The sequence below is a fragment of the Populus alba genome, chromosome 13, assembly GCF_005239225.2.
Source record: "Populus alba chromosome 13, ASM523922v2, whole genome shotgun sequence".
In the NCBI taxonomy this organism is placed as follows: Eukaryota; Viridiplantae; Streptophyta; class Magnoliopsida; order Malpighiales; family Salicaceae; genus Populus; species Populus alba.
In genome coordinates this window covers 770315-793686 of record NC_133296.1, presented here as the reverse complement: position 1 = coordinate 793686, position 23372 = coordinate 770315, and the positions used below count along the sequence as shown (strand labels likewise).

The window sequence follows — 23372 nt, the reverse complement described above, 5'->3', positions numbered from 1 at the left end:
TAATATCCATTTAAAAGGTTTTTTTTTTTCAGCCAGGAGTAATTTCATCGAATCACTATTTTAATTAATGATAATCTAAATTTTAAAATATTGTAATTTGTCCTTCGTTGTTAGGTTTTTTTTTTAATTATTATTATTAACCTGAACTAATTGAGAAGGGGAAAATTCATTTTTTCCCCTCCAAAGTATTGTTTTAAGAATAATATTTTTTTGTTTTAATTTTATTCTTTAATATTAGATTTATTAGGGATTGAGTTTTATAATTTATTTTAGTTTGTTTTTTATGAAGTTATCTCATGATTTGAAATACAACATTTATGTTAACCCGATTGATTTTAGTTTTTTTTTTTAATTTCATCTTTTATCATTTAGATTGATTGAGAATTAATTTTTATAATTTGTTTCAGTTTGTTTTCTATGAGATTATCCTGATTTTATGATCCAAGTCAAGGTTTTGACGAGTTAAAACAGGTTGACTCAAGTTTTTTTTAATGATTTTTTAAATATATTTTTTTTCAATTTATTCCTTCAATGTTCGGTTAATTAAAAATTGAGTTTTATAATTTTTTTTTATTAGATTATTCCAGTCTCATGATCTAAGTTTGACATATTAACCTGGGTTGACCTTGAATTTTTTTTTTTTTTTGAATGGATTGATAATTAAACTTCAATATATTTTTTTATTTGCTTTTATATATGTTCAATTCAATATATTATTGTTTTAATATTTTTTAATTTTTTTTTTTATTATTCAAATTATTTTTGGACTGTGCCTATTATATTAAGTAATCTTTACACTATTTAATTTTTTGGTTTCTTAAAACACTTTAGCGATCTGAGATATCTTTTTGTTTTTTTTTAAAAAAATAATTTGCCTGCGGGTAAATGATCTAATCTGGTCTCCACAATCAGAGGGATGGCAAGTCGATGCAGGTTGCCCCCTGAGAATTTTAACTTTATCAATTTTACCCAATTGTTTTTAATGCACATGTTTCATCTATAATATTTTTCCTTCTTCTATTTACTTTCTACATGTGAGTTAACCCCTCACTTTCCTCCTTCAATTAGGATCATATTTTCTTCTTTTGAATTAAAATAACAGAATCGACCAGAAAAATGTTCCATAAAAATAAAACAGGTTATTTTCCAAGAGAATTCATAAATAGCCAAGAAATAATAATTATTCATGAAATCTTATTTGATTGAAAATAATTGTAGTCATAGAGATACAATTTAGAATGTTGTCTTTGGGTATGGGTATTTAATTTTCTTCCCGTTTGTATCATATTCACTAACTTAATCTACGAGCAACATGGTATATTTAATCTACCTACAATTTTAATTCATTCTCCCTTGCCCAAAAAAAGAATATAGATTCTAATTTATTCCAGCATATTAAAAAATAAAATGCATACACAAAGCATTTTTAAAAAATAAATAAATCATACTTTCTTAGTAATTTCCCATTTTTCAATTCGAATTTTCCATTTTTCAATCTAATATCTTGGCTCTCGAAATTTCTTATTAATTTTTTAAAAATTTATTTTTATATTTTACTGATCTTTCTCGTTCTTTCTAATGTTTTTTTTTCAAAAGTTTTAAGTCTAAAATTCTATGTTATTGACATGTATTTACATTTAATGAAAAAAAATGATAAAATCATATAGGAGAGATCACATTAATAAAAAAAAATATAGAGTAAAGGAGATAATAAATAAAATAAAGATATCACATTAAAAATATCAATAATAGAAAGAAGAAATGAAGTGCAATTAATCTAATAAACTTTTTCCTTTTCTCTATTTTCATGATGTTGTTTTCCTACCGTGTAATGGGCCAATCTTTACTTATCTTGCTCAAAGTAATTGCTGCAAACAAACCCACATAAAAAATCTTCACACATTAAAGGGCCTCCATCAGCCCAAAAAACATAAAAAAGATTAGGCCGTAAAAGATTCTAGCTTAGCTTCTCTGATCTCTCGCCCTCCTAGGTCCCCGTCTCCCTCCCTAGTCCCTCCCTCCGATTCACCATCACGATTTCCGCTGGTAACTCTCCTTTTCTCGCTTACATCACTTTTCATCTGTTTATTTCTGCAGCATAAACTTGTGGGTTGTTTTCAAAATTTAATTTTTCTTAGTTTCTGCACTTGTAAGGACCTCAACTTGACCAATTGTATGACCATGACAGATGGGAGAGTTGGTGGTTGATAAACATGTTAAATACATTTTATCAGTTGAAAAGGTTTGTTTTTTACTATAAGTATTTGTCTTTTTTATTTTTGTGTGTAATAAAGTTACTAAAGTTTGAATCTTTTGGTTATGTTCCATTGTGGGCGTAGAGAAAGGATAGTTTCGAATCGGTGGTGTTGGAGCATTTAAGAATGAATGGAGCGTATTGGGGATTGGCTACATTGGATCTTTTAGGAAAGCTTGATGCTTTGGATTCAAATGAAGTTATTGAATGGATCATGAAGTGCCAACATGAGTCTGGTTTGTCAAGAACTTGACTTTGTTTGCTTTCATTAATTACCAATCTCATGCAACTTGGAAGATAAACAAGTAAAAAGATCGAATCCTTACAGTAAGACGGGTGGTGTTGCTTTCTGTTATGTAGGTGGATTTGCTGGTAATATCGGGCATGACCCCCATATGCTGTATACCCTTAGTGCTGTACAAGTTTTGGCCCTTTTTGATAAGCTAAATGTTCTGGATGCTGATAAAGTTGCAAATTGTATCCTTATTTGGTTTTCTTTAGTGAGCTTTGAGATTGTTCGTCCTTTATTTGAGATTTTGTTTATTAGGAACTCATCATTCGCTGCAATTTAGTTCACATAAAGAGTAAGTACATTATAATATGGCAACTGCGTTGTGTTGTTTACATAAATAGCTGTTTAGTTCACTAAAGTTCCAATTGTTTGAAATTTAATGTTGTCCTCACTTTTCTTGATTGAGTGAACATTCATTTTTTGGGTCGATGACTTAATAAAATATGAGGCTAACAGAATTGAGACATTAAGCATACCAATTCAACATATCACAGGCCATCCATTTCTTGGTTTGCTCAACTTTATGCCAGATATTAGTGGGCTGCAAAATGAAGATGGATCGTTTTCCGGGGATGAGTGGGGAGAAGTAGACTCTCGGTATTCTTTCTACCAGTCCCTTCCATCTGAGCTAATCAGCTTCTCATGCTTTTTGGAAAGAGTAGTTATACTTGTAAAACATTATCTCACAGGCCAGTTCTTTTCCTCATCCTTTTTTTCCAGGTTTTCATATCTTGCAATATGTTGTCTGTCTATTTTGCATCGTCTGGATAAAATAAACGTGGAGAAGGCAGTTAATTACATCGCAAGTTGCAAAAATGTGGATGGTGGATTTGGATGCACTCCTGGTGGAGAGTCTCATGCTGGCCAGAGTATGTTCCACATCACACTTGGAATTTTATTCTGAAACATAAGAGCAGAATTTTCACCCTTCAGTTTCGTAGTCTTGGGCGACGATTAAAACTGCATCCATGATCCACCATGTGAGCCTGCATCGTTTTGATCATTTATTTGGTAAAAGAAGTGCCTGTTGATCACCAACATTTTGATATTTGTACTCAATCAAATTTTCTAATTTAGCAATGGAAGTTGAGGCTCTCATAAGCTTTAATTAAAATGAGGTGAGATTAGCAAATAGTTCATTGATTTCTCAAGTTATGTTGAAACTCCATCTAGGTGAGAGCTAGTGGAAGAGAATGAAAGCACGAGTAATTTTAAGTGAGTGGTATTTGGAGCAACTAAGTTTTTGTAGACTGCTGCATGAAACTTCATGTTAACTGCAATTAAAAATTTTGTGAATCATTCGATGAAGTTATGTTCTAGAAGACTGCAAATTGTAGCTTGATCACCTTGGATTTTTTATGTTGCATGTCTGGATATAATTTAATTTTAAGTATGTTAAATTTTTTCTCTTCTCTGTGACTGTAGTTTTCTGTTGTGTGGGTGCTCTTGCTATTACGGGGTCTCTACATCATGTTGACAAGGACCTCCTTGGCTGGTGGCTATGCGAACGCCAAGTCAAATCTGGAGGTCTAAATGGTCGCCCTGAGAAACTTCCTGATGTGGGTATCTCTTACAAATACAAGTACCTTTCCACCAAGATTCTTATATATTCTTCTGATTATGACTATTTAATCTCTTCAGGTTTGCTATTCATGGTGGGTTCTTTCTAGCCTGATTATGATTGACAGAGTTCATTGGATTAACAAGGACAAGCTAGCTAAGTTCATTTTAAACTGTCAGGTCAGTTTTGAACTGAATGGGCTATGGTTATGATTCCAGAGTAATCAAGAGAACCATAAGATGTTAATGTTCTAATGAAGATGACTTGCTAATATTTGTTTGTTGAAATTTACAGGATACAGAAAATGGAGGAATTTCAGATAGACCAGAAGATGCTGTTGATGTATACCATACATATTTCGGAATAGCTGGTAGTTTAATGGCTTTTTATTCCCTCCCTTTTCATTGCAAACATTTCTTAAAAGCCACCAGGGCTACTCACTCTATCTTAAATTCCTGAAGTCAGCATCTTGGACATCTCTTCAGGTTATGTATTTTGTCTTTTCTTCATCTTAGCAAGAGGATCCATATAGCTGGCCCCAACTAGTTTCGATTAAAGCTTTGGCTTTGTTGTCATCTTCTTCATCTAGTAAGACCTTTTGCAAGAGGGGTGAAAAGCTTCAGGCTGCATGTTTTATCTAGAACTTTGAGGCTGAATAACCAGATAGCCTTTGAATTGCCATTAGAAACCACCTTTTTCTTTCCCTTTAGATTAGGATAATATGGTCTCCTACTAAGCTCCTACCTGATTGTTGATATTCAGTAAAAGAATGGCATGCTCATCCAGTGTAGAATAGCAAATGGTGTTGTCGGTCATTTCACATTTCACATTTGGCATAGCATCGCATAGTAAAGCACTGTGGCCAATTGTTTCACTTTTGTGCCATATCCCTGGTTTAATTTTTTATCCATGCTGCAGATGTCATGTTTTCACTGTGTTGTTTTCCTGTTTATTGTGATGCAGGGCTTTCGCTTCTTGAATATCCAGGATTGAAAGCCATAGATCCAGCTCATGCTCTACCCGTTGATGTTGTAGACAGGATTTTCTTCCAGAAATAGTTATGGCAAAACCATTCAACAAGAACATGCTGATATTTCTTTCACTGATCTTTTCACATCGGAAGTTCTCTTCCAGACGTGCCAACTCCATTCTCTTGTTATTGCTAATAACTCTCGGATCTTCAATGGAACCAGTTTGTCATCATCTTACACTTCATAGCTGGATGTTTTCCCCCTTATCTTGTATATAACAAGGAAGCGTCACAAATTGGTTGGAAATATGGAAAGCTTTAACGGTTAACATGTATGCTTGACATTTTACTTTATTTTCTGTGTCACCCAACCAATTAAATGAGCCCACTGAAACAATTTCGAGGCATGTATTTTGAACCAAGACGATCATATTAACTGGTGACCGCCATTTATTCTTAGGTTTCACCTTTTTTCCATGTCATTCATTGGTGTTTTGAAAAAGTTATTCAAACGTTGTCAGGAGAGTCTGTTCTTGGATTTTTCTTTTTGTAATTACAAGGAAACTCGAACCTGAATCTTGTCCTTGCAGTGAGTGGGGATATATGACATCATGCCAATTGAGTTGCAGTTTATTGTCAGGAGAGTTAATTCAAGGATGATTGGCTCCTTGAGCTCTGGCTCACAGGATGTCATCTTCAGCACAAACACGTACGGATTTTTTCAAGAACAGTCATGTGCCTCATGGATGTTTGCATTGGCGCAACCTGGTTCCGTGAACCACCCGTGCACATAATTTGTAGAGACCACCATGTGATGTGCTAGGATGGCTCTGTCCTTGGCGATGTCCATCGTTTATTTGTCCAAAGAAACGGTCTTTTCAACAAATCATTAAAAACCAACTGATGAAATACTGAATTACCATTCAAAGATTAAATCTCTCAAGTCAAGTTTAAGCCTTACGTTCGGTTACCTTTTAGCTCCTTATCTCTATCCCAGCAACTTCCCACAGTTTATCCAAAACCCAAGAACACAGGAACCCGAACAACCTCAACATTCACAACAGTCAAATTGGTGTACACATTTCAACTGTTACTTCAATGGCTTTAACCCATAACTTCAATCACATATTTCCCACACCCTCTTCATCCTCGAAACACAAGCACTCTTTAACTACTACACTTCCATTTTCACCCAAAACTCACACCAAATCACACTTCTTCAGCACTAACATTCCTTCAAGAATTCACAACCTTCAAAACCCACTACCAACTTTCACCAGAAGACTGTTTCTCCCTTCAGTTTCTGGCATTTGGGATGCCTTAACAGGAGGCAACAGCAATGCCCGTGAAGCTGTTATGGCTATTAGACGTGGAATGCTACTCTTTAGACAGGTTAATTTTGAGTACTTTATCGTTATGGTTTTGTTTGTTCCATTCTAAAATGTTTTGTCGTTGTTGTGAAGGGTGATGTTTTGGGATCTTTAGTGGAGTTTGACAAGGCAATAGAGTTGGATACTCGTCAAAAAGCATGTAAGTTTCTAGGTATTTTGATTGATTGTTTTCTGAGGGTTGTTGAGAATGTTGATATAATGCGTATAATGATGAAGTTATTTGGTGGCTGTGATTTAGATCTTTGGCAGAGGGGGCTATCACTTTACTATGTTGATAGGTACTAATTCCTTAATGATTGTTTTTCCTTTATTTCTTGTTTGGTTCCCGGGAAAAAAATTGGAAAAGAGAAGGAATTCTCATTTTCGATATCAATTTGGAAAATTGCCTTATGGGAAAGCCTAATTCAATTAGTTGGCCTCATAATTTTCCTTAGCAAATTTTCACAAGTTTCCATGGACACTATATGGAGAATAAATTGCTTCTTTCTTTGAGTATTTGAGATGAATTTGAAGGGATTGAAATGTGGTGACCATATCAATAGGTTTGAAGAAGGGGCAGATCAGTTTCGAATAGATGTTGCACAGAATCCAAATGACACGGAGGAGTCAATATGGTGCTTTCTGTGTGAAGCTCAATTGTATGGAGTTGATGAAGCAAGGAAGCGATTTCTTGAGGTAAGTTACTCTAGAGTGTTTACTGGAGAAAATCACCAAATTATAAGGATGAGTAAGATGGTAATCAAAGCTTTGCTGAAAGGAAGCTTTCTAATAAATGTAATATGCATAAAAATGGTGCCTCACTTTACCATCTTCCATTGGAAGCTTTCTGATACATGAAAAGCAGCATATATGCATGCTGAGTTCTGACCAGTTGTTCATGGAGTTGTCACAGCAATGTAATTTATATTATGATGCATGTATAGGTTTTGGTTTATAACCAAGAGTGGAGGTAATTGCGCTTAGTAATTTGGTTAACTTAAACCAAGGGAATCTATTCACATGTTTTCAAGTGAAGCAGCTTGCTAGCTGAATGCAGGTCGGTAGGGATCCAAGACCCGTAATGCGGGAAGCTTATAACATGTTTAAAGATGGTGGTGACCCCGAAAAGGTGTGGACTGTTTATCCAACTCCAATGCTTCTTTTTTGAACTATTTTTGAAGTTTGTAAGGTCGGCCATTCATCTTAATCCTTCTTCTGGGTTAATATTTTTTGTGATACTATTTGGTGTTCTAATATCTAATTTTATTCGATATCTATTAATGAAGCATTCGTTATATCTGTATAATGCTTAAGAATCCATATTCATTAGAATATGTTCAAGGATCTGCTCTAAGATATCCCATGTTTAAGAATCCTTTTTTTACTTACACAACCTCAATCATTTCTTTACCATCCTCAATTGAAAGGTCTAAACTAAGCTAGTGGATTGTCAACTGAAGTTTTATGTAATAAAACAAAATCTTCAAGAACAAGGTAAAGGCTGAACTTCAACGAATCACCTTCATCAATGGTTCTTGAATGGAGTCAATTTATCTGGACCATGAGTAGCTGCGTGTTATTTTGAAGAGCTTTGGATTCCACTTTATTAATTGTCTATTCAAAGTCTACAGATTACTTGTGGCTGTCTATGGACAGTCACTATCACTACTGTGCTCCGTTCCTTGATGGGATTGATTTTCTTCATCTTTTTTTTTTTCAAACATTTATCTTCTAGGATCTATAAGAGTATCAACTTCTAGAGTGATAGTGCTGAAAACTCTTGATGATGAATAATTATATTAAGAGATTCCTTATCGGTTATTTTTTTTCTATTTTCTGCATATGGGCCTGCTTGCATTTGTTTGGACTATTGCATTTGACTAAAGCATTGGAATTTTGTTTGCAGTTTGCCGCTGCATTTTCAAATGGACAGGGGAATGAGTACTTTTATGCATCTTTATATGCCGGTCTATATCATGAAGCTCAGGTTTGTCCTCAACATGTAAATATAGCGTCCTTTTTTTTCTGGTTTTTTGAAGCCTGCGGAAATTATTTCAGTTTTATTACGAATTGAAAACAGTAGGCAGCTAAAAGGGTGCCTGTGATTCTAGAAATATTGCTGCCATAGTTTCAATTACAGAAGGTATAAAATGAGAACTTCCAGTGCCTGACACATCACCATTCTATTTTTTCTCGGAAACTATTAACAGAAACCTTGTGATGATCTTAATTTCAAGACTGATTAATCAAGTCTCACGTTGACAGTAACGGAGCTCAAAAAACAAAGAAACCCGCATTTGACAGTAGTGGTTTCTCTCAATATGAGCTTCTGGATGTTGAAAACAGATGAAAAATCTAGCTTATTTCTCATGATTTTTTGAAGCAACCCTTTTTTTCTTTGTCTCTTTAGAGCAGTTTAAATGGGACTTAATTCATTAATTTTTTCTGTAAGATCATTGTTTCGATCCTATAAGACAGCAAGACTTAAATCATCATTATCTGATTTTTGTTTGAACTCTTTCCGCATTTGGACTTTAATTGAGCCTCTTGGGATTTAATACCAAATCTTGAAACATGATTAGTGGCTCATGTAATTGATGATTTTATACTATGAAAGTGTGTTACTTGTTGGTGTGAGAAAGCTTCGTCATTACATGGATATGTGCAGCTAATGTTCACTTTCACCTATACAGAAAGAACCAGAGGCAGCCAAAGTTCAAATAGTTGCTGCATGTAGGTCTCCTTATGGACAAAGGTATGAATTCTAAATCCATCTACATTTACTAGCACCTCAAAAGTATAGCAGCTTAATTCATGGATGCATTTCTCATTCCAGGTCTGATGATTATATGGCGTCTCTTGCCAAGGTTCACTGTTTATGTCGAAACTGGAGCAGCGACTGAAAAATGTTCAGTTTGATTTTGTAGCAACAAGAAGATCAATAAACACAGGATTGCACATATATTGATACCATTCATATTAGTTTCTTGTAGTATAGTTTATACTTGGAATCCTGCCAAGTTGCTGAACCCTGCAGAATTAACGATTTACATTTCTTCACATAAGACAAGTCCAGGATGCCAAAGTTTTTTGCTTTGTCACAATGCCAATACCTATCTAGACCACAGGATTTGCTATTGCGTTCACATCTAGTGGTTCAGATGGGCATCGGCATTGTGAAGATAGGCATTGTAGCAACTCCCTTTTCGTAATAATTCACCATCACTAGTACTTTTAAATTGCAGAGTAGTTTCATGGTCAGAAAGAGAGGTATCACATATTTGGAAAGCTGGATGATGGAAGTGAAAAGGCTGTAGATTTCTGTTCCGAGTCTGGTTTAAATGAGGTGATTGCTTTATTATTTTTGCAAAAGTAGAACAAAAAGACTAGGGCTAATGATTTGTGCCCTCAGTTGGGAAAAAAAAACTGAAAAAAAAAAAAAAAACACGTTTGATCTTGAGGTATTTTTTTGTATGTGAGGGATGCAAGAGGACTCGTGAAAAGAGTTACTTGCAATGGATATCAACGAAGGAGACACTGAAGATAAATAAGACGTTTTTTTTTTTTTTGAAAGTATGAAAAATTATTTAAAAATTAATTTATTTTATATTTTTATTTCTGTTTCTCTAACCAAACATGTTCATTATCCATTTTATATCTATTTTATATGTCTGGAAACACTAACAAAAAGCAATTACATGTGTTAAAATTAAATACACTTCATCTCGATTTATTAAAATAAGACGTTTATATTGGAATTAAAAAAGTCAACAGGAAATATTTCCTCCCATTATATCCTCACAATTGAAACCTGGAAGCATAGCCAGGTCAAATGTTGAACTTGAAAGTTTTGACAGTTGGAGGGTTTTGAACACAGAAGTAACCTATACAACAACATATCATTCCTTTCAAGGAATTCCTTTGGACAAAATATCAGCCACATGTTGCTTCCTGTTCTTAAATTTCTTTATTTAGGCTAAAGCATAATCTTGAGAATTATACCTTCCAGCCTGAACCACTAAGAATTAACCAGCAGATTACCCATTGCTGCTGCTGTCGCAATCATTGCCAGATGATCTAGCCGTGCACGGAAATTTTTCTTTTTCTAAAGAAGAGCATTGCCCTTTTTGAATGGAATAAAGAATCAAGATTCAAGTTCTTGGTAGATGCTATTAATGCTATATTTAGACTTATTTAATCCAGTCCATGTGGGTTTTCTTGAATTATAGTAAATGAACTAATGATAAGGTCCATTTTTTAGCATATTCTTTTGAGTTGTAAGCACAAAAGGTTGGATATTCCAAGAGGGATTCCGCCATGGGATATGCCATTTGCAACATGAATGTCTTTCAACTTGTCCAAGTAGGAATCCACCATGGTCTCCTTTACCAAACTACCCTCAGTCCCTCGCCTCATTCATGAGAAAAGAGCCATAAATCATTGATGAATGGAAGGTTCAAGCTTGACAACACCAAGAAAATTCAGGGCTAATCCAGGCATTCTAGCCCTTAATTTGGAGAAACCTAAGAATTATTTTACCCTCTAAGACATCAAAATCATCACTTGCTGCGGTCAAAAACATCCCGTGGCCATAGAGTTCACACAATCTCCACATAACCGACCTCTAAAACTGCCACAAACACAAGACCCTGGCAGCCTTAAATCATAACCAGCACACGGCACCATCAAACAAGAAGTTTGACAGAAGCTCTATTCCGTGTGAGTAACCAGATCAAAAAATCCTACCTGTCTTAACTTTCCCGGTATACAGAGCCTTAAAAAACAGGTACCCCTAAAACACATATAAAAACCAAGAAAACAACATCCCTCTTCTTTAAACAATTCATGTTCCTTTACATTAACACAAACAACAAAAACCCTTCTCTCTCTATATTTGTCTTTCTGTAATAACTTGAGGGTGACTGGAAAAAGAAGGAAGCGGAGGGGCTTGGGGCGAGAAGAAGAACAGGTGAGGGATGCCAACAACAACAACAGAGCCACTGTTAGCAGCAGGAACTATGCATTCTGATAATGTCCTTGCAAATTTGCATCCATCTTATTCATTCAGGCAATTCCCTGAACCAGGTTGGATTTTTGATGAATTGCCAAAAGCAACCATTGTTTCTGTCTCAAGACCTGATACTGCTGGAGATTTTAGCCCCATGCTTCTGTCTTACACCATTGAATTACAATACAAACAGGCATGCAACTCTCTCTATCTCTCTCCCCTTCTCCCTTTCTTTCTTTTGCAGGGCAGTCTTCTTGTTTTAAATTGTGGTTGGTGAATACCTTATATATATTCTATTTGGTTAAATGTTGTCGGTAGTTGGAATTGGAAAGGATGAGCAGTTGTTTATTGAGGAATATTGCCATGGACAGTTGCCACTGACATGACCATGCAATATAGAAGACAATCAAATTTCCAGAGCTGTTTTTCTTGCTAAAATAATAGCTGGTTGTGTGGAATTTGATGAGAAGGAACAAGGTGGTTGGTTTGAGTAGTGCAGGAGGATGACAGGTCTTTTTCAATGGAATAGGGAGGACAAAATTTGGTCTAGAACAGCACTAGATTAATGATCAATTGGTTATCCAGACCAGGACCAAGGGATTCACTAGAATTTTATATCTCATAATCAAGGCTGAGGTTGTTCAAGGAATGCTAAATTTATTGTAGTGCTTGGATTCTCCCAAAATCAATTGAATGAATCCGCAAAAAATGAGGCTGACGATAATGTTTTTGTTAACAGTTCAAGTGGCAGTTACTGAAGAAAGCATCACAAGTTCTCTACTTACATTTTGCTTTGAAGAAGCGTGCACTTATCGAGGAACTTCATGAGAAACAAGAGCAGGTTTGGTAGAATGCAATAAGCCATTTTCTATTCCAATAGATGGCATTTCTATCACCTTTAGGCTTGTTCTGTTTTTTGCACTGTTTAATTATCTTGTTTAATGCATTTTCGATTTCATCTTTATATATTTTTTCTTTGAAAGGTTAAAGAATGGCTCCACAGTTTAGGAATAGTAGATCACGTGGCAGTCATGCAAGATGCTGATGAACCGGATGACGGTGCTGTTCCAGTTCATCATCAAGAAGAAAGTGTTAGAAACAGGTGATAACTTTGTTCAATTGGTAGTTACATGCAACTGCATCTAGTATACGTTGTAGTTGACGTGGTTTTATAATGCAGAGATGTCCCATCCATTGCTGCTTTGTCATTTCTTCGTCCGGCACTAGGAGGGCAGCAGGGTATTTCAGACAGAGCAAAGGTGGCAATGCAGAATTATTTGAATCATTTCCTAGGAAACTTGGATATCGTAAATTCTCCAGTGGTAAGACAATTTGAATCCACTTGGTTTTTCCTTCATTGCTATACATGAATAGACTGGACTCTAATTAAGTTGGAATCGGAGAAATAATCTGCATCCGTTTGATCCTTATGTCGAGATACTTCTCTTCTACTTGTCAATGCTTTCTTGTTCATCTATTCATGCCATCCTTTTTGACGTAGGTCTGCAAATTTTTGGAGGTCTCTAAGTTGTCCTTCTCGAGGGAATATGGTCCAAAGCTGAAAGAAGGTTACATTATGGCAAATAATCTTTCAAAAATCTCCAAGGATGATACTGATATAACATGTTTGCCCTGCCAATGGTTCGGTTTCTGTGACAACAACTGGCAGAAGGTGTGGGCTGTTTTGAAACCTGGGTTTTTGGCCTTTTTGGAAGATCCTTTCAACGCAAAAATCATAGATATTCTTGTTTTTGATGTTCTGCCAAACTCAAATGACAAAGGAGGAAACCAAGTATATTTAGCAAGCCAGATAAAGGAACGCAATCCTCTGTATTATGCATTTAAGGTAAGCAGTTTTATCTTTAAAATTTTGTCCAAGCAACCATGTGATACTAACGTAAGGTTTATGCAATTTTTGTTACATTTACCAACAAATCGTGGAACATGAAAGGTTTCTGCCGGAAATCGGAGCATAAACCTGAGAAGCAAAAGTGGTAGTAAAGTTAAAGAATGGATTGCTGCAATCGAAGATGCTGGTTTAAGGACAAGTGAGGGGTGGTGTCATTCTCACCGCTATGGTTCCTATGCTCCTCCAAGGGGTTTAGCTGAAGATGGGAGTCAAGCTCAGTGGTTTGTGGATGGGCATGCAGCTTTTGAAGCAATTGCTTCTGCAATAGAGAATGCAAGATCAGAGGTTCATTTCTTTCTGTGCATTTGACATATTAAGTTCAACATTTGTCATGAGTTTGTTGATCAAAATTTATATGCAGATATTTATCACAGGCTGGTGGCTTTGCCCTGAGCTGTATCTAAGAAGGCCTTTCCAAGATCATGCTAGCTCCCGGCTTGATTCCTTGCTAGAAGCTAAAGCTAAGGAAGGGGTTCAGGTGCGTAAGAAAATAATTATCATCAAACTTCAGAATTATTATCCTCTGATTATTACCTTTTGCATTCTGCAATGAAACAGTGTTGGTTTTAACTTTGAAGTTGAATGACCCTGCAGATTTATATCCTTCTCTACAAGGAGGTTTCTATTGCTTTGAAAATCAACAGTATGTACAGCAAGAAAAGGCTTCTTAACATTCATGAGAATTTGAGGGTTCTGCGCCATCCTGATCATTTCTCAACTGGTGTCTACTCATGGTATGTGATTTGCTGATAAAGTTCTGTATGAAATTTTATTTATTTTGTGTTTGGATTAGAGTTATCAAGAGAAAATGGAAGAATTAGAAAATCTCATGTCGATATTCATGTGAAGTACATCGTTTAATTTGATTGCTTGCGTTTGCTCATTGATCAATCATGTCACATGCAGGTCACACCATGAAAAACTAGTGATCGTCGACTACCAGATTTGCTTTATTGGAGGATTAGATTTATGCTTTGGCCGTTATGACACTATCGAACATAGAGTAGGTGATTGTTCTGCTGACATATGGCCTGGAAAGGACTACTATAATCCAAGGTATTTTTCCTTTCTTCAGAAAATTAAATTGAAATAACAGCTATGGTTCAGCAACATTTTCGGTGCTATTATGTTTCTTGAATCATGCAATATTTTACCAGCTCATATGTGATGACTGAGGGAGAATTAGGGACAGATTAGCATCGTCATATGTAATAGATATGGTAGTGTGGAGGCTTGTTTACAAAATTTTGTTCTAATATTTCCACAACATTGCTTGGCTAGAGAATCAGAACCAAATTCTTGGGAAGACGTCATGAAGGATGAACTGGACCGTAGAAAATATCCTCGAATGCCATGGCATGATGTCCATTGTTCTCTCTGGGGACCGCCTTGCCGTGACATTGCTAGGCACTTTGTTCAACGCTGGAACCATGCTAAGGTTAACTTCATGATTCCTACCTCTTGTGTCATCTTTCTACACTGACACTCAGAAAGTTTAGTTTCTTATATGTTTGATCTCTTCTTAGAGAAGCAAAGCACCAAATGAGCAAACAATTCCACTACTGATGCCTCGCCACCACATGGTCCTTCCTCATTACATGGGAAGAAGTATAGATATTGAAAGCAAGAATGGAGAAGGAAACCAGAAAGACATCAGCAGAATAGATTACTTTGCCTCAGTATCTCCAATCCGAGATATCCCTTTGCTTTTACCTCAGGAAGCTGATGCAACAGTTGTTAATGGTGTTAATCACGAGTTAACTGCCAAAAACATGGATAACGATCGTCTTGATCAATCAGCTTGGCACTGCGATAGTTTTTCATTCGCTTTGCAGAAATCCAAGGATGGAAATTTCGCTCAAGACACACCAGTGAAAAATCCTGTTGATGAACATGATTTTGTGGATCTTGAAAGCATAATGCAGATTTCAGATCGGTCATCAGACACATCTGAAAAAGATGTTCCTGATGTTTCTGCCAGCGAATGTGGACAAGTTGGACCACGTGTCTCATGTCGTTGTCAGGTTAGATTACAACCTTTGAAGTTCATCATATTTTCTCATAACATATTACATGATCTTGTTCTTTTATCAAGATCTACATTTGTGACTGCCTTCTCATATCTTAACTGTAAAATTTTATTTATTTCCTCTAAGTGTGAGCAACCATGTCATCTGCAGGTTATCAGAAGTGTCAGTCAGTGGTCAACAGGAGCCAGTCAGCATGAAGAAAGCATCCACAATGCTTACTGTTCTCTCATTGAAAAAGCCGAACATTTTATCTACATAGAGGTATTTAAACTTTAAGATTGACCATTATTTTTCCTTCTGGTCTTGTATAAATTTCCTGATACTTATATTGCAGAGGCTTTATATTGCTATTTCTGTTGATTGCTTGATTTGCAGAATCAATTTTTCATATCAGGACTTTGTGGAGATGAGATTATCCAGAATCGTGTTTTGGATGCAATATACAAACGTGTTATTCAAGCTTACAAAGAAAATAAGTGCTTTCGAGTCATCATTGTCATACCACTCTCACCAGGTTTCCAGGTAAAACTCTTGGTAATGTTTTTAAATTCTAATTTTAAGCATTGAATACTTGGCCTTCGTCATGAGCTGGATAATTCATTTCCAGGGAGGTGTGGATGATGGTGGTGCAGCAACTGTTAGAGCCATCATGCATTGGCAGTATCGTACCATCTCCTGGAAGAAGACTTCAATTCTGTACAATCTTAACACATTGCTTGGCCCTAAAACACATGATTACATTTCTTTTTATGGTCTGAGGACGTATGGTAGACTTTTTGTGGGAGGTCCGTTGGTCACAAGTCAGGTATTTTTTTTCCATCACTTGTCTAATATATTACATTTTTTTCATCCCTCTAATTGATCATTTTGCGTACAGGTTTACGTGCATAGCAAAGTTATGATAGTAGATGACAGGATTGCGTATATCGGATCATCTAACATCAATGATAGGAGTTTGCTTGGATCGAGAGACTCTGAGGTATTGCTTGTTGGTTGCTGTATATTAAGGCACATAGCAGTTTCCTCGTAACTTGGAAAATGACATATTGATTCAAGTTGCTATGCTTCCTGATCAGTTGACTAAAACCATTGTTTCAGATTGGGATAGTTACTGAAGACAAGGAGTTTGTTGAATCATCAATGAACGGGGAAACTTGGAAAGCTGGAAAATTTGCTTATAGCCTGCGGCGCTCGCTGTGGTCTGAGCATCTTGGTCTTTCTTTAGGAGAGGTTAGTAACAGTAAAGTTGATCCACATGAACAGTTTGACTATGCACGCCCTTGTTTGTACAAGGCTTCTCATAAAAGAGGTTCTTTCAGACCTGATTTTAAATTGAATTTAACCGGCATAGTGTCCTGAACTCCTGATCATTTTATTGCAATCAATAACAGAAACTATATATTCTTGCTTGCTTCAGATAGATAAAATCAGTGATCCTGTAGCAGAGACGACATATAGAGATTTATGGTTGGAAACGGCAAAGGTGAGTGGAAATTTATGCTTAATAAATCTGCCGAAAAAAGTATTGATCATTGTCATTTACGTTATTTCTTTCTTATCTTCCTTTTCTTTGCTGCTACGGCACGTAATCGAAATGCTCTAATTTCGGACAGGAAAATTCAAAGATTTACCAGGATGTCTTTGCTTGTCTTCCTAATGATCATATCCACTCGAGGTAATTAAACATGAAACGTCGCTGTCTTCCCCTCTTTGTTTAGTTCCATACAATGTCCTAACACACATAGCTTGTACGTTTCCATCCAATGCAGAGCTGCTCTCAGACAAAGCATGAACCACTGGAAGGAAAAACTTGGTCACACAACCATTGACTTAGGAATAGCTCCTGAGAAGATAGAACACAATGAAAATGGAGAGATTAAGATGATGGACCCAATCGAAAGACTGAAATTAGTAAAGGGCCATCTTGTTTCCTTTCCATTGGACTTCATGATGTGTCAAGAAGATTTAAGACCAGTATTCAATGAGGGAGAATTTTATGCATCCCCGCAAGTATTTCATTAATTATCAAGTAGGAAAGTAGAAGACGAGAAGATAGGATTAACAGCAAATTAAAGCATTAACAAAAGAACTGATTAAACTAACAAGATGTAAGGATTAAAACATTTGTTGTGAGGGATTTGTCTAATAAGCATATTTGGATTTGATTTATATGATTTTCCATATTATTATATAACATTAATAATATGAACAGGAACACGAAGACAAAATATATGGAGTCCAGTAGCGTTAACCGTTAAGTATGATTCATTCTCAAAAGTATTATATGGGAGGTCCGATCAGCCCCGGCCTGTTAAAAGGATTAGCTCTCGATCTCCGGCCTCCTCAAATCGCATCCCACCATTTCTATAATTTGAACCTAACTAGAACTCCAAATGAAAATCCCATATTTTAACACATGGATGGTTCCCTTCGAGTCATGTTTTAACCGGCAGTCACGTTGAGCTAATAACTTGCATGTCTGAGGTTTATCTAACCTATATCCAAGGGGTTTGGGCCGAGGATCGATCTTCCCATCATCAAAATCTGTGAAATTTGCAGAGGTTTGCATAGAAATTTTATGTAATTTTAACACATAAAAATTAAAATATAGAAGAGATGTTATCTCTATTTGCATGATCTGCGTCTCTTCTATCATCAATTTTATGTTTGATAATTTGAAAGCTGAAAATATTTAGAAAAATTATGAAGCGATGGAATCAATTGTTCTTATATAGTGTAAGTCACTGATTTTAGAATTCTAACCAAGTATAAAGCAAGAGATAATTGAAAATTATATCAACAAAACGAAAAAAATAAACCAAAATATCCAAATACGAAAATAAAATTTCTTTTGGATCAGATAAATCCAGCCTTCACTTAAAATTTCCCATGTCTCCTTACTGAATTAAGTTTTTTATTTCAAAACAAGAAATTTTATATTACTCCAAATAATAACTATTATTTAACAAAAAATAAAGAAAAAAACAAAGAGAGAATTTTATTTTTTTCTTTTGGATCGAATCATATTAGGTTTTCATGAAAACTTGGTACTTTTATTAAACTTAACTCGGTATATAATGAAGGATAAGTTTGACGGATTGAATTTAAAAAAACTTTATTTCAAGCTTTTATATATATAAATAAAAAAAAAACTGGGTCATGATAAATTTATGGGGGGGCATTTTCCTCAAAGGCCTGTTTAAAAAATTCACTGATCTGCTAATAGTATAGGCCCATTAGAAGAAACTTGGTTTCGTCGTTTCTGATTTTGAAGCAGATGCAAGTTGTGCTCAATGGGATTTGTCCCTCGGAGAAATTCTTGACCAATGTATACAAACTGAAGTAGCTGGCTGTTGTAGCATCAAATTGTTTCAAATCTAGTCTGATTTTCGATTACACCTCGACTTCATCTCTTACTAGATTCTTCATGTCACCAAGTAGCTAAAGAAGTCGATGAGTTGTAGTTCAACTAGCATCAAAAAGTCGGGATTTCGAGTATCTTCATTTTAAGAAAAAAGCTAGGGGGCGATAAACACCTTTTCTAATCAACTAAATTGAAATGTCTCGAGTAAATGAACATCAAGGAGAAGCTACAACAACCTTGCTCATTTACATTTTATGATTCGCTATTTTGGTGTACTAACAGCATGGACTTGTTGAGATTGGGGGGAGGAGTGAAAGAAGAGGCAAATGGCTGATATATCATCCATGGCAATCCCTTTCCTTTTGCGTTTCCAAGCATGGACAGCAGACTGAACTAGACGCTTGGCTGCCTTTGCCCTATCTGGTGTCGACGACACAATTTGTACTGCTTCTTGATTGGAGATTACATCCCATACCTAAAGAATGACAGCAAGAATAACAATCTTGTTATGGTTCTTTATATGTTTGATTAAGATTTTGGACGTTAGATATTGAAAACTAATTTCCCATACCCCATCAGTTGCCAGGATAACAAATTGATCTTCGCTAGTTAGATGCCTTTGTGTAACTTCAGGCACGGAGATAAGCCCGAAATTCTTTACACAGTAATCGCCGAAGGCTCTGGACATTGCCAGTCCGGGTGATTCTGCATCTGGCTGCCAAACTCTGTGCACACCTGGCTCATCATCTAGACAGAATACACGTCCCCTGCACTGAAGTATCCGTTCAGTCTCCTCTGCAGTCAAGACGAACATTACTGTAAGAATGACTTGTTCATATTGCCTTGCTGGACAGAATGATGGAGAGGAACTTACGGGGTAAATTAGGCTTGAAATCTACAGTAAGCTGAACCTGTACCAAGCTTCCATCATCTGCTGTTGTAGCCAATACGGCGCGCGAGTCGCCAACATTTGCTACGAAAATGTGGTCACCCTGGAAAAAAAACATGGTCAGACACCTAGTAATGGCATCCTAGCATAATCTTGAGCTATAAGGAGATCTTTTCCAGGTAGCTTCTCCCCGTTATTTGTTACATACAAAGGCAAACCAAAATGAGAGTATAGAGTTAATAAGCATTGCATAAAAAAAGACTCAAAAGGAATCAGGAACTTGATTTACCTGTCTAACAATTGTCAGGGCAGTTGTTCCACTATAGAATGAATCTATTTTCCGATGTTGCTCTAGCTCTTGATCAACAACAGCACAAGTTTTTAGGTAGGAATGTTTCCACATATTGAATCTTTGATGCTTTTTATCCGATTCCAAGTCAATATCTGGATCAAGTGAACATTGAGCAAGAGCCTCCTGCCAATTACACAGAAGAGATGTAGCCATCGATTCTCGGACTTTCTTCGCCACAAAATGGCCCCATTGACCATGGCCATCAAATATCCCACAAAATGCCATGTCTGCTTGACACCCAAATTCCTACCAAACAAACAGAGACGACATTATAACACACTTGAATCACATTTAAAGAATACATTATTGCCAATGCTCCATGCTTACCTCCCATACAATGCAGCAATCTTGATTCACTCCTTTCTCGCCTCTCCTTGAGAAAACTGAAGCAAAATTTTTCGATCCATCAACATTTACACAGCCAGATGATCTTAAGATCATTTCATTCTTCTTTGCATCTTTTGCCATTGCCTCTGCGGCTTCTCTTCCATCACCACTCCCATTACTCTTCACTTTTCTTATTGTAAATGACTTTGCCAATCCATTGAACATTGACGAAAAATGCCCCATTGCCTTTGTTTCAATTCAAATGGCCACCACGGACCACAATATGGTATGGTTCTCTAGCCTTTTGTAGATTCGAAACTCTGAACATTCAAAAAAAAAAAAATAACACATACAACCGTGTAGGATCACGAGAAAGAAAGGAAATTATAAAAATTCATCAGAAAGATCTGTTACAGTATTCTTGACACAAAATTCTTAGCTGAGAATCAAAAGGGTGGTTAGATACTTAAATCACATTCAATTAGTAGTCAGTGAAGCAAAAAGAGGACATTATCTGACTCAGAAAGCTAAAGAATCTTACAATTTAATAACACTAAAAACCGAAAATAAAACTTGAATCAGAAGCACATCAGTATATCACATTGAATACTCAATCTGACATTTAATCCCAACATTGCTATTTGCATCTAGAATTTTGTAGAAAAGTCAAGAACAGAACAATTAACCAAAAATAAAGAAGCCTAACTAATAAGCAACTTGTCATTAAACTTTCCAGGTTATTCCATTACTGTTTGTGTGTTGCGAAGAAAATTCAACCAGGAGGGTAGAACTTGAATTTCATCTCTTCTAATATTTTGTATCATTAGCAAAATCCTAAGAGAATATTTCACAAAGATCAATTTGCACTCACATGGACCTAGCTACTTCAATGTCCAAAACTATATATTTGGCATATGCAGGAATCAAAGAAAACAAAAGGAAAAAGGCATCACACTTTTACTCTTTTTATTCTTCAGCAACAGATATAAAGAATTGTTAGTTTTCCAAGAAAATGACGGAAAAGGCAAATCATAAAAAGAAAACATAAACTCATCATTAATCTAGCTTCTTAAATCTGAAAAAAAAAAAAGCTGAACTTTTTACTAAGCAATAGTGATTAAATCTTTGCTTAATTTTAACTGGAAATATTAATGATAAATTCTCTCATTTTTACAGCTTATGTCAAAATTTAAGTATATAGTTAATTACTAACACAAACTAAAGATTAAAACAATATGAACCTTAAGATTCAAAATCTTTTTTTTTCCCAACTTTCTCACATTTTCCCAGAAACCAAACAAAACCCATAAAAACGTTTCATAAGAAAGAAAACAAAAGAAGAAGAAGAAGAAGCTCATTCAAGCTTCTTAAATCATCTTTAAGCTCTTTATCCATGACAAAACAAAGCAATGAAAACACACAAAACACAAAATGATGAAGTTCGAGTCCTTCTTCAAAACCAAAAGAAACCCTTTAAACCATAACTAAAGAACGAACAAAAACAGTAGAAGACCTCGATGCTAAAGAAGAGCAGAGAAGAGGGAACTGCTGGCGATGATGTACATGTCAGAAAGATGACATCATCTGCCGGAAGTTGATGCAGGAAATGGGACAAAATGAGCTGAGAATTCGAGAAAGAGGATATAGAGATAAATCACAGTCCATACTCCATAATAATGTTCTCCTCCTCTCTTTTTATCTTTGGAGAAGATAACAAAGACAGACACGGAGAAAGAAAGAATCCTTTTGTTCAACGTACAAGCACAAAAACAAAACACTGTTTTTGCTTTTGTAGTAAGCCTTTTTTTTTCCTTGTAAAGGACTTTGATTCCTCTTTTTCTTTTTCTTTTTTTTTTTGCTTTTTGTTTTTTCTATTTATAGAATTTCTGTTAAGTAACAGTTCTCATCCAGCCCTTTTATAGTGTATTTTGTATTTTGTATTTTATATTTGTGGGAGGTTAAGAAAATTGGAATATTGAAGAATATTAATAATTTGGGCTTAAGCGTTGAGGAATGGAGGTAGGGTCAATTATAGGGAATTTTTTTGTAATAATTTAGCTGGATTTTTTATTTAAATTATTGTATAGGATGAGCTAAGGGATGAATTATTGAAAAAAAATCTAAGGAGTTGATGGATTTTGACCTTTTTTTTTTAACATAAAAATCAATGATTCGAATTATGACAAAAAGAACACTGGGTTTTCCAAGGCAAAGATTTTCCATGTTGTTTTCCTTTCCTTTACTTGATGATTTAACTTTTTACCCTTGAGTTTATTTAATAGGTTTTACTCATGGATCATGTTTAGCTGAAAAGCAAACACATCCTTTTTTATTAAAAATTTGTTGAATTAATGTTTGAAATGTAGATATACTTCATATTAGTTCTTTCCTCGTTTAAAATTTCAAAATATTTCTAGAAATTACTATCTCATTTTTTAAAAATATTCTTAAAATTATATTTTATTAGTTTCTCGTGATAAAATAAATAGATATAAAAAGTATATAAACTTGTGTGGTTGAACAGAATGGATAATATAAAAATAAATTCTTCTTTTATAGTTTTGAAGTGAATTTATTTATTTTTAAAATCAATAAAATATATTTTTTTATCTCAACTATCTTCGTCTTTTTTATTCAAAAACAATAATCAAATATTTTAAAATCGATAGTTTTGATTTTCTTATGAAATAAAGGAGAAATTACCCGTTCATTGAACTTTTTTTTTTTTATAATAGTATATGGGATTGTTAAGACTGTGTGTGTATATATATAAAACAAAATTTTGGAGAATCTAGCTTATTAAATTTGAGAGTGATATAAGTTGACAAAATATCTTGAGGTAGCTCCTCTTTTAATTTGCTCATAATGGCTCAATGCCCTTCTTTAAATACCACTTGAGCTTGACAATTTGGATACTTGCAGGAAAGTATTAATTACGATACCAAGAATTTCTAGTATTAATTATTAGCTACCTTTAACATTGTAATAGAAATTATTTTTTATTTAAAAATATATTAAAATAACTTTTTTATAATTATTAGCCTGC

General features: G+C 35.1%; 4 protein-coding genes across 7 annotated transcripts; 3 read left to right on the top strand and 1 right to left on the bottom strand.

Moving 5' to 3' along the window:
* The first annotated feature begins 1909 nt into the window (after nucleotides 1–1909).
* On the top strand, nucleotides 1910–5324 carry LOC118060968 (geranylgeranyl transferase type-2 subunit beta 1). 2 transcript variants are annotated; one of them, XM_035074303.2, is made up of 10 exons: nucleotides 1910–2046; nucleotides 2189–2242; nucleotides 2340–2490; nucleotides 2615–2731; nucleotides 3077–3143; nucleotides 3267–3415; nucleotides 3972–4105; nucleotides 4188–4286; nucleotides 4402–4477; nucleotides 5071–5324. In XM_035074303.2, the coding sequence occupies exons 2-10, from the start codon at nucleotides 2189–2191 to the stop codon at nucleotides 5163–5165; spliced, it is 942 nt and encodes a 313-aa protein (XP_034930194.1). In that variant the 5' UTR covers nucleotides 1910–2046; the 3' UTR covers nucleotides 5166–5324. The 2 variants fall into 2 exon arrangements, with proteins under 2 accessions (XP_034930194.1, XP_073260014.1); XM_073403913.1 differs by having other exon boundaries at nucleotides 1990–2046; nucleotides 2155–2242.
* A 370-nt stretch (nucleotides 5325–5694) lies between these two features.
* Nucleotides 5695–9686, top strand: LOC118060969 (uncharacterized). Its single transcript, XM_035074304.2, has 8 exons — nucleotides 5695–6469; nucleotides 6541–6607; nucleotides 6707–6746; nucleotides 7011–7143; nucleotides 7505–7576; nucleotides 8354–8434; nucleotides 9141–9202; nucleotides 9284–9686. The coding sequence occupies exons 1-8, from the start codon at nucleotides 6176–6178 to the stop codon at nucleotides 9348–9350; spliced, it is 816 nt and encodes a 271-aa protein (XP_034930195.1). The 5' UTR covers nucleotides 5695–6175; the 3' UTR covers nucleotides 9351–9686.
* Nucleotides 9687–10919: 1233 nt separating this feature from the next.
* On the top strand, nucleotides 10920–17563 carry LOC118060967 (phospholipase D zeta 1). 2 transcript variants are annotated; one of them, XM_035074301.2, is made up of 20 exons: nucleotides 10922–11416; nucleotides 11533–11648; nucleotides 12195–12296; nucleotides 12439–12557; nucleotides 12636–12777; nucleotides 12957–13301; nucleotides 13407–13649; nucleotides 13726–13842; nucleotides 13959–14098; nucleotides 14271–14420; nucleotides 14646–14802; nucleotides 14891–15388; nucleotides 15545–15655; nucleotides 15770–15916; nucleotides 16002–16199; nucleotides 16272–16373; nucleotides 16493–16624; nucleotides 16812–16877; nucleotides 17008–17069; nucleotides 17164–17563. In XM_035074301.2, exons 2-20 carry the CDS (start codon nucleotides 11610–11612, stop codon nucleotides 17414–17416), a joined length of 3123 nt encoding a protein of 1040 aa, XP_034930192.1. In that variant the 5' UTR covers nucleotides 10922–11416; nucleotides 11533–11609; the 3' UTR covers nucleotides 17417–17563. The 2 variants fall into 2 exon arrangements, with proteins under 2 accessions (XP_034930191.1, XP_034930192.1); XM_035074300.2 differs by having other exon boundaries at nucleotides 10920–11648.
* Nucleotides 17564–18725: 1162 nt separating this feature from the next.
* LOC118060966 (probable protein phosphatase 2C 34) lies at nucleotides 18726–22171 on the bottom strand. Of its 2 annotated transcripts, XM_035074296.2 has the most exons (6): nucleotides 21840–22171; nucleotides 20327–20646; nucleotides 19937–20245; nucleotides 19633–19750; nucleotides 19330–19553; nucleotides 18726–19233 (listed from the first exon to the last, which is right to left on the bottom strand). In XM_035074296.2, exons 2-6 carry the CDS (start codon nucleotides 20567–20569, stop codon nucleotides 19021–19023), a joined length of 1107 nt encoding a protein of 368 aa, XP_034930187.1. In that variant the 5' UTR covers nucleotides 20570–20646; nucleotides 21840–22171; the 3' UTR covers nucleotides 18726–19020. The 2 variants fall into 2 exon arrangements, with proteins under 2 accessions (XP_034930187.1, XP_034930188.1); XM_035074297.2 differs by having other exon boundaries at nucleotides 20327–22171.
* Between the last annotated feature and the right edge of the window lie 1201 nt (nucleotides 22172–23372).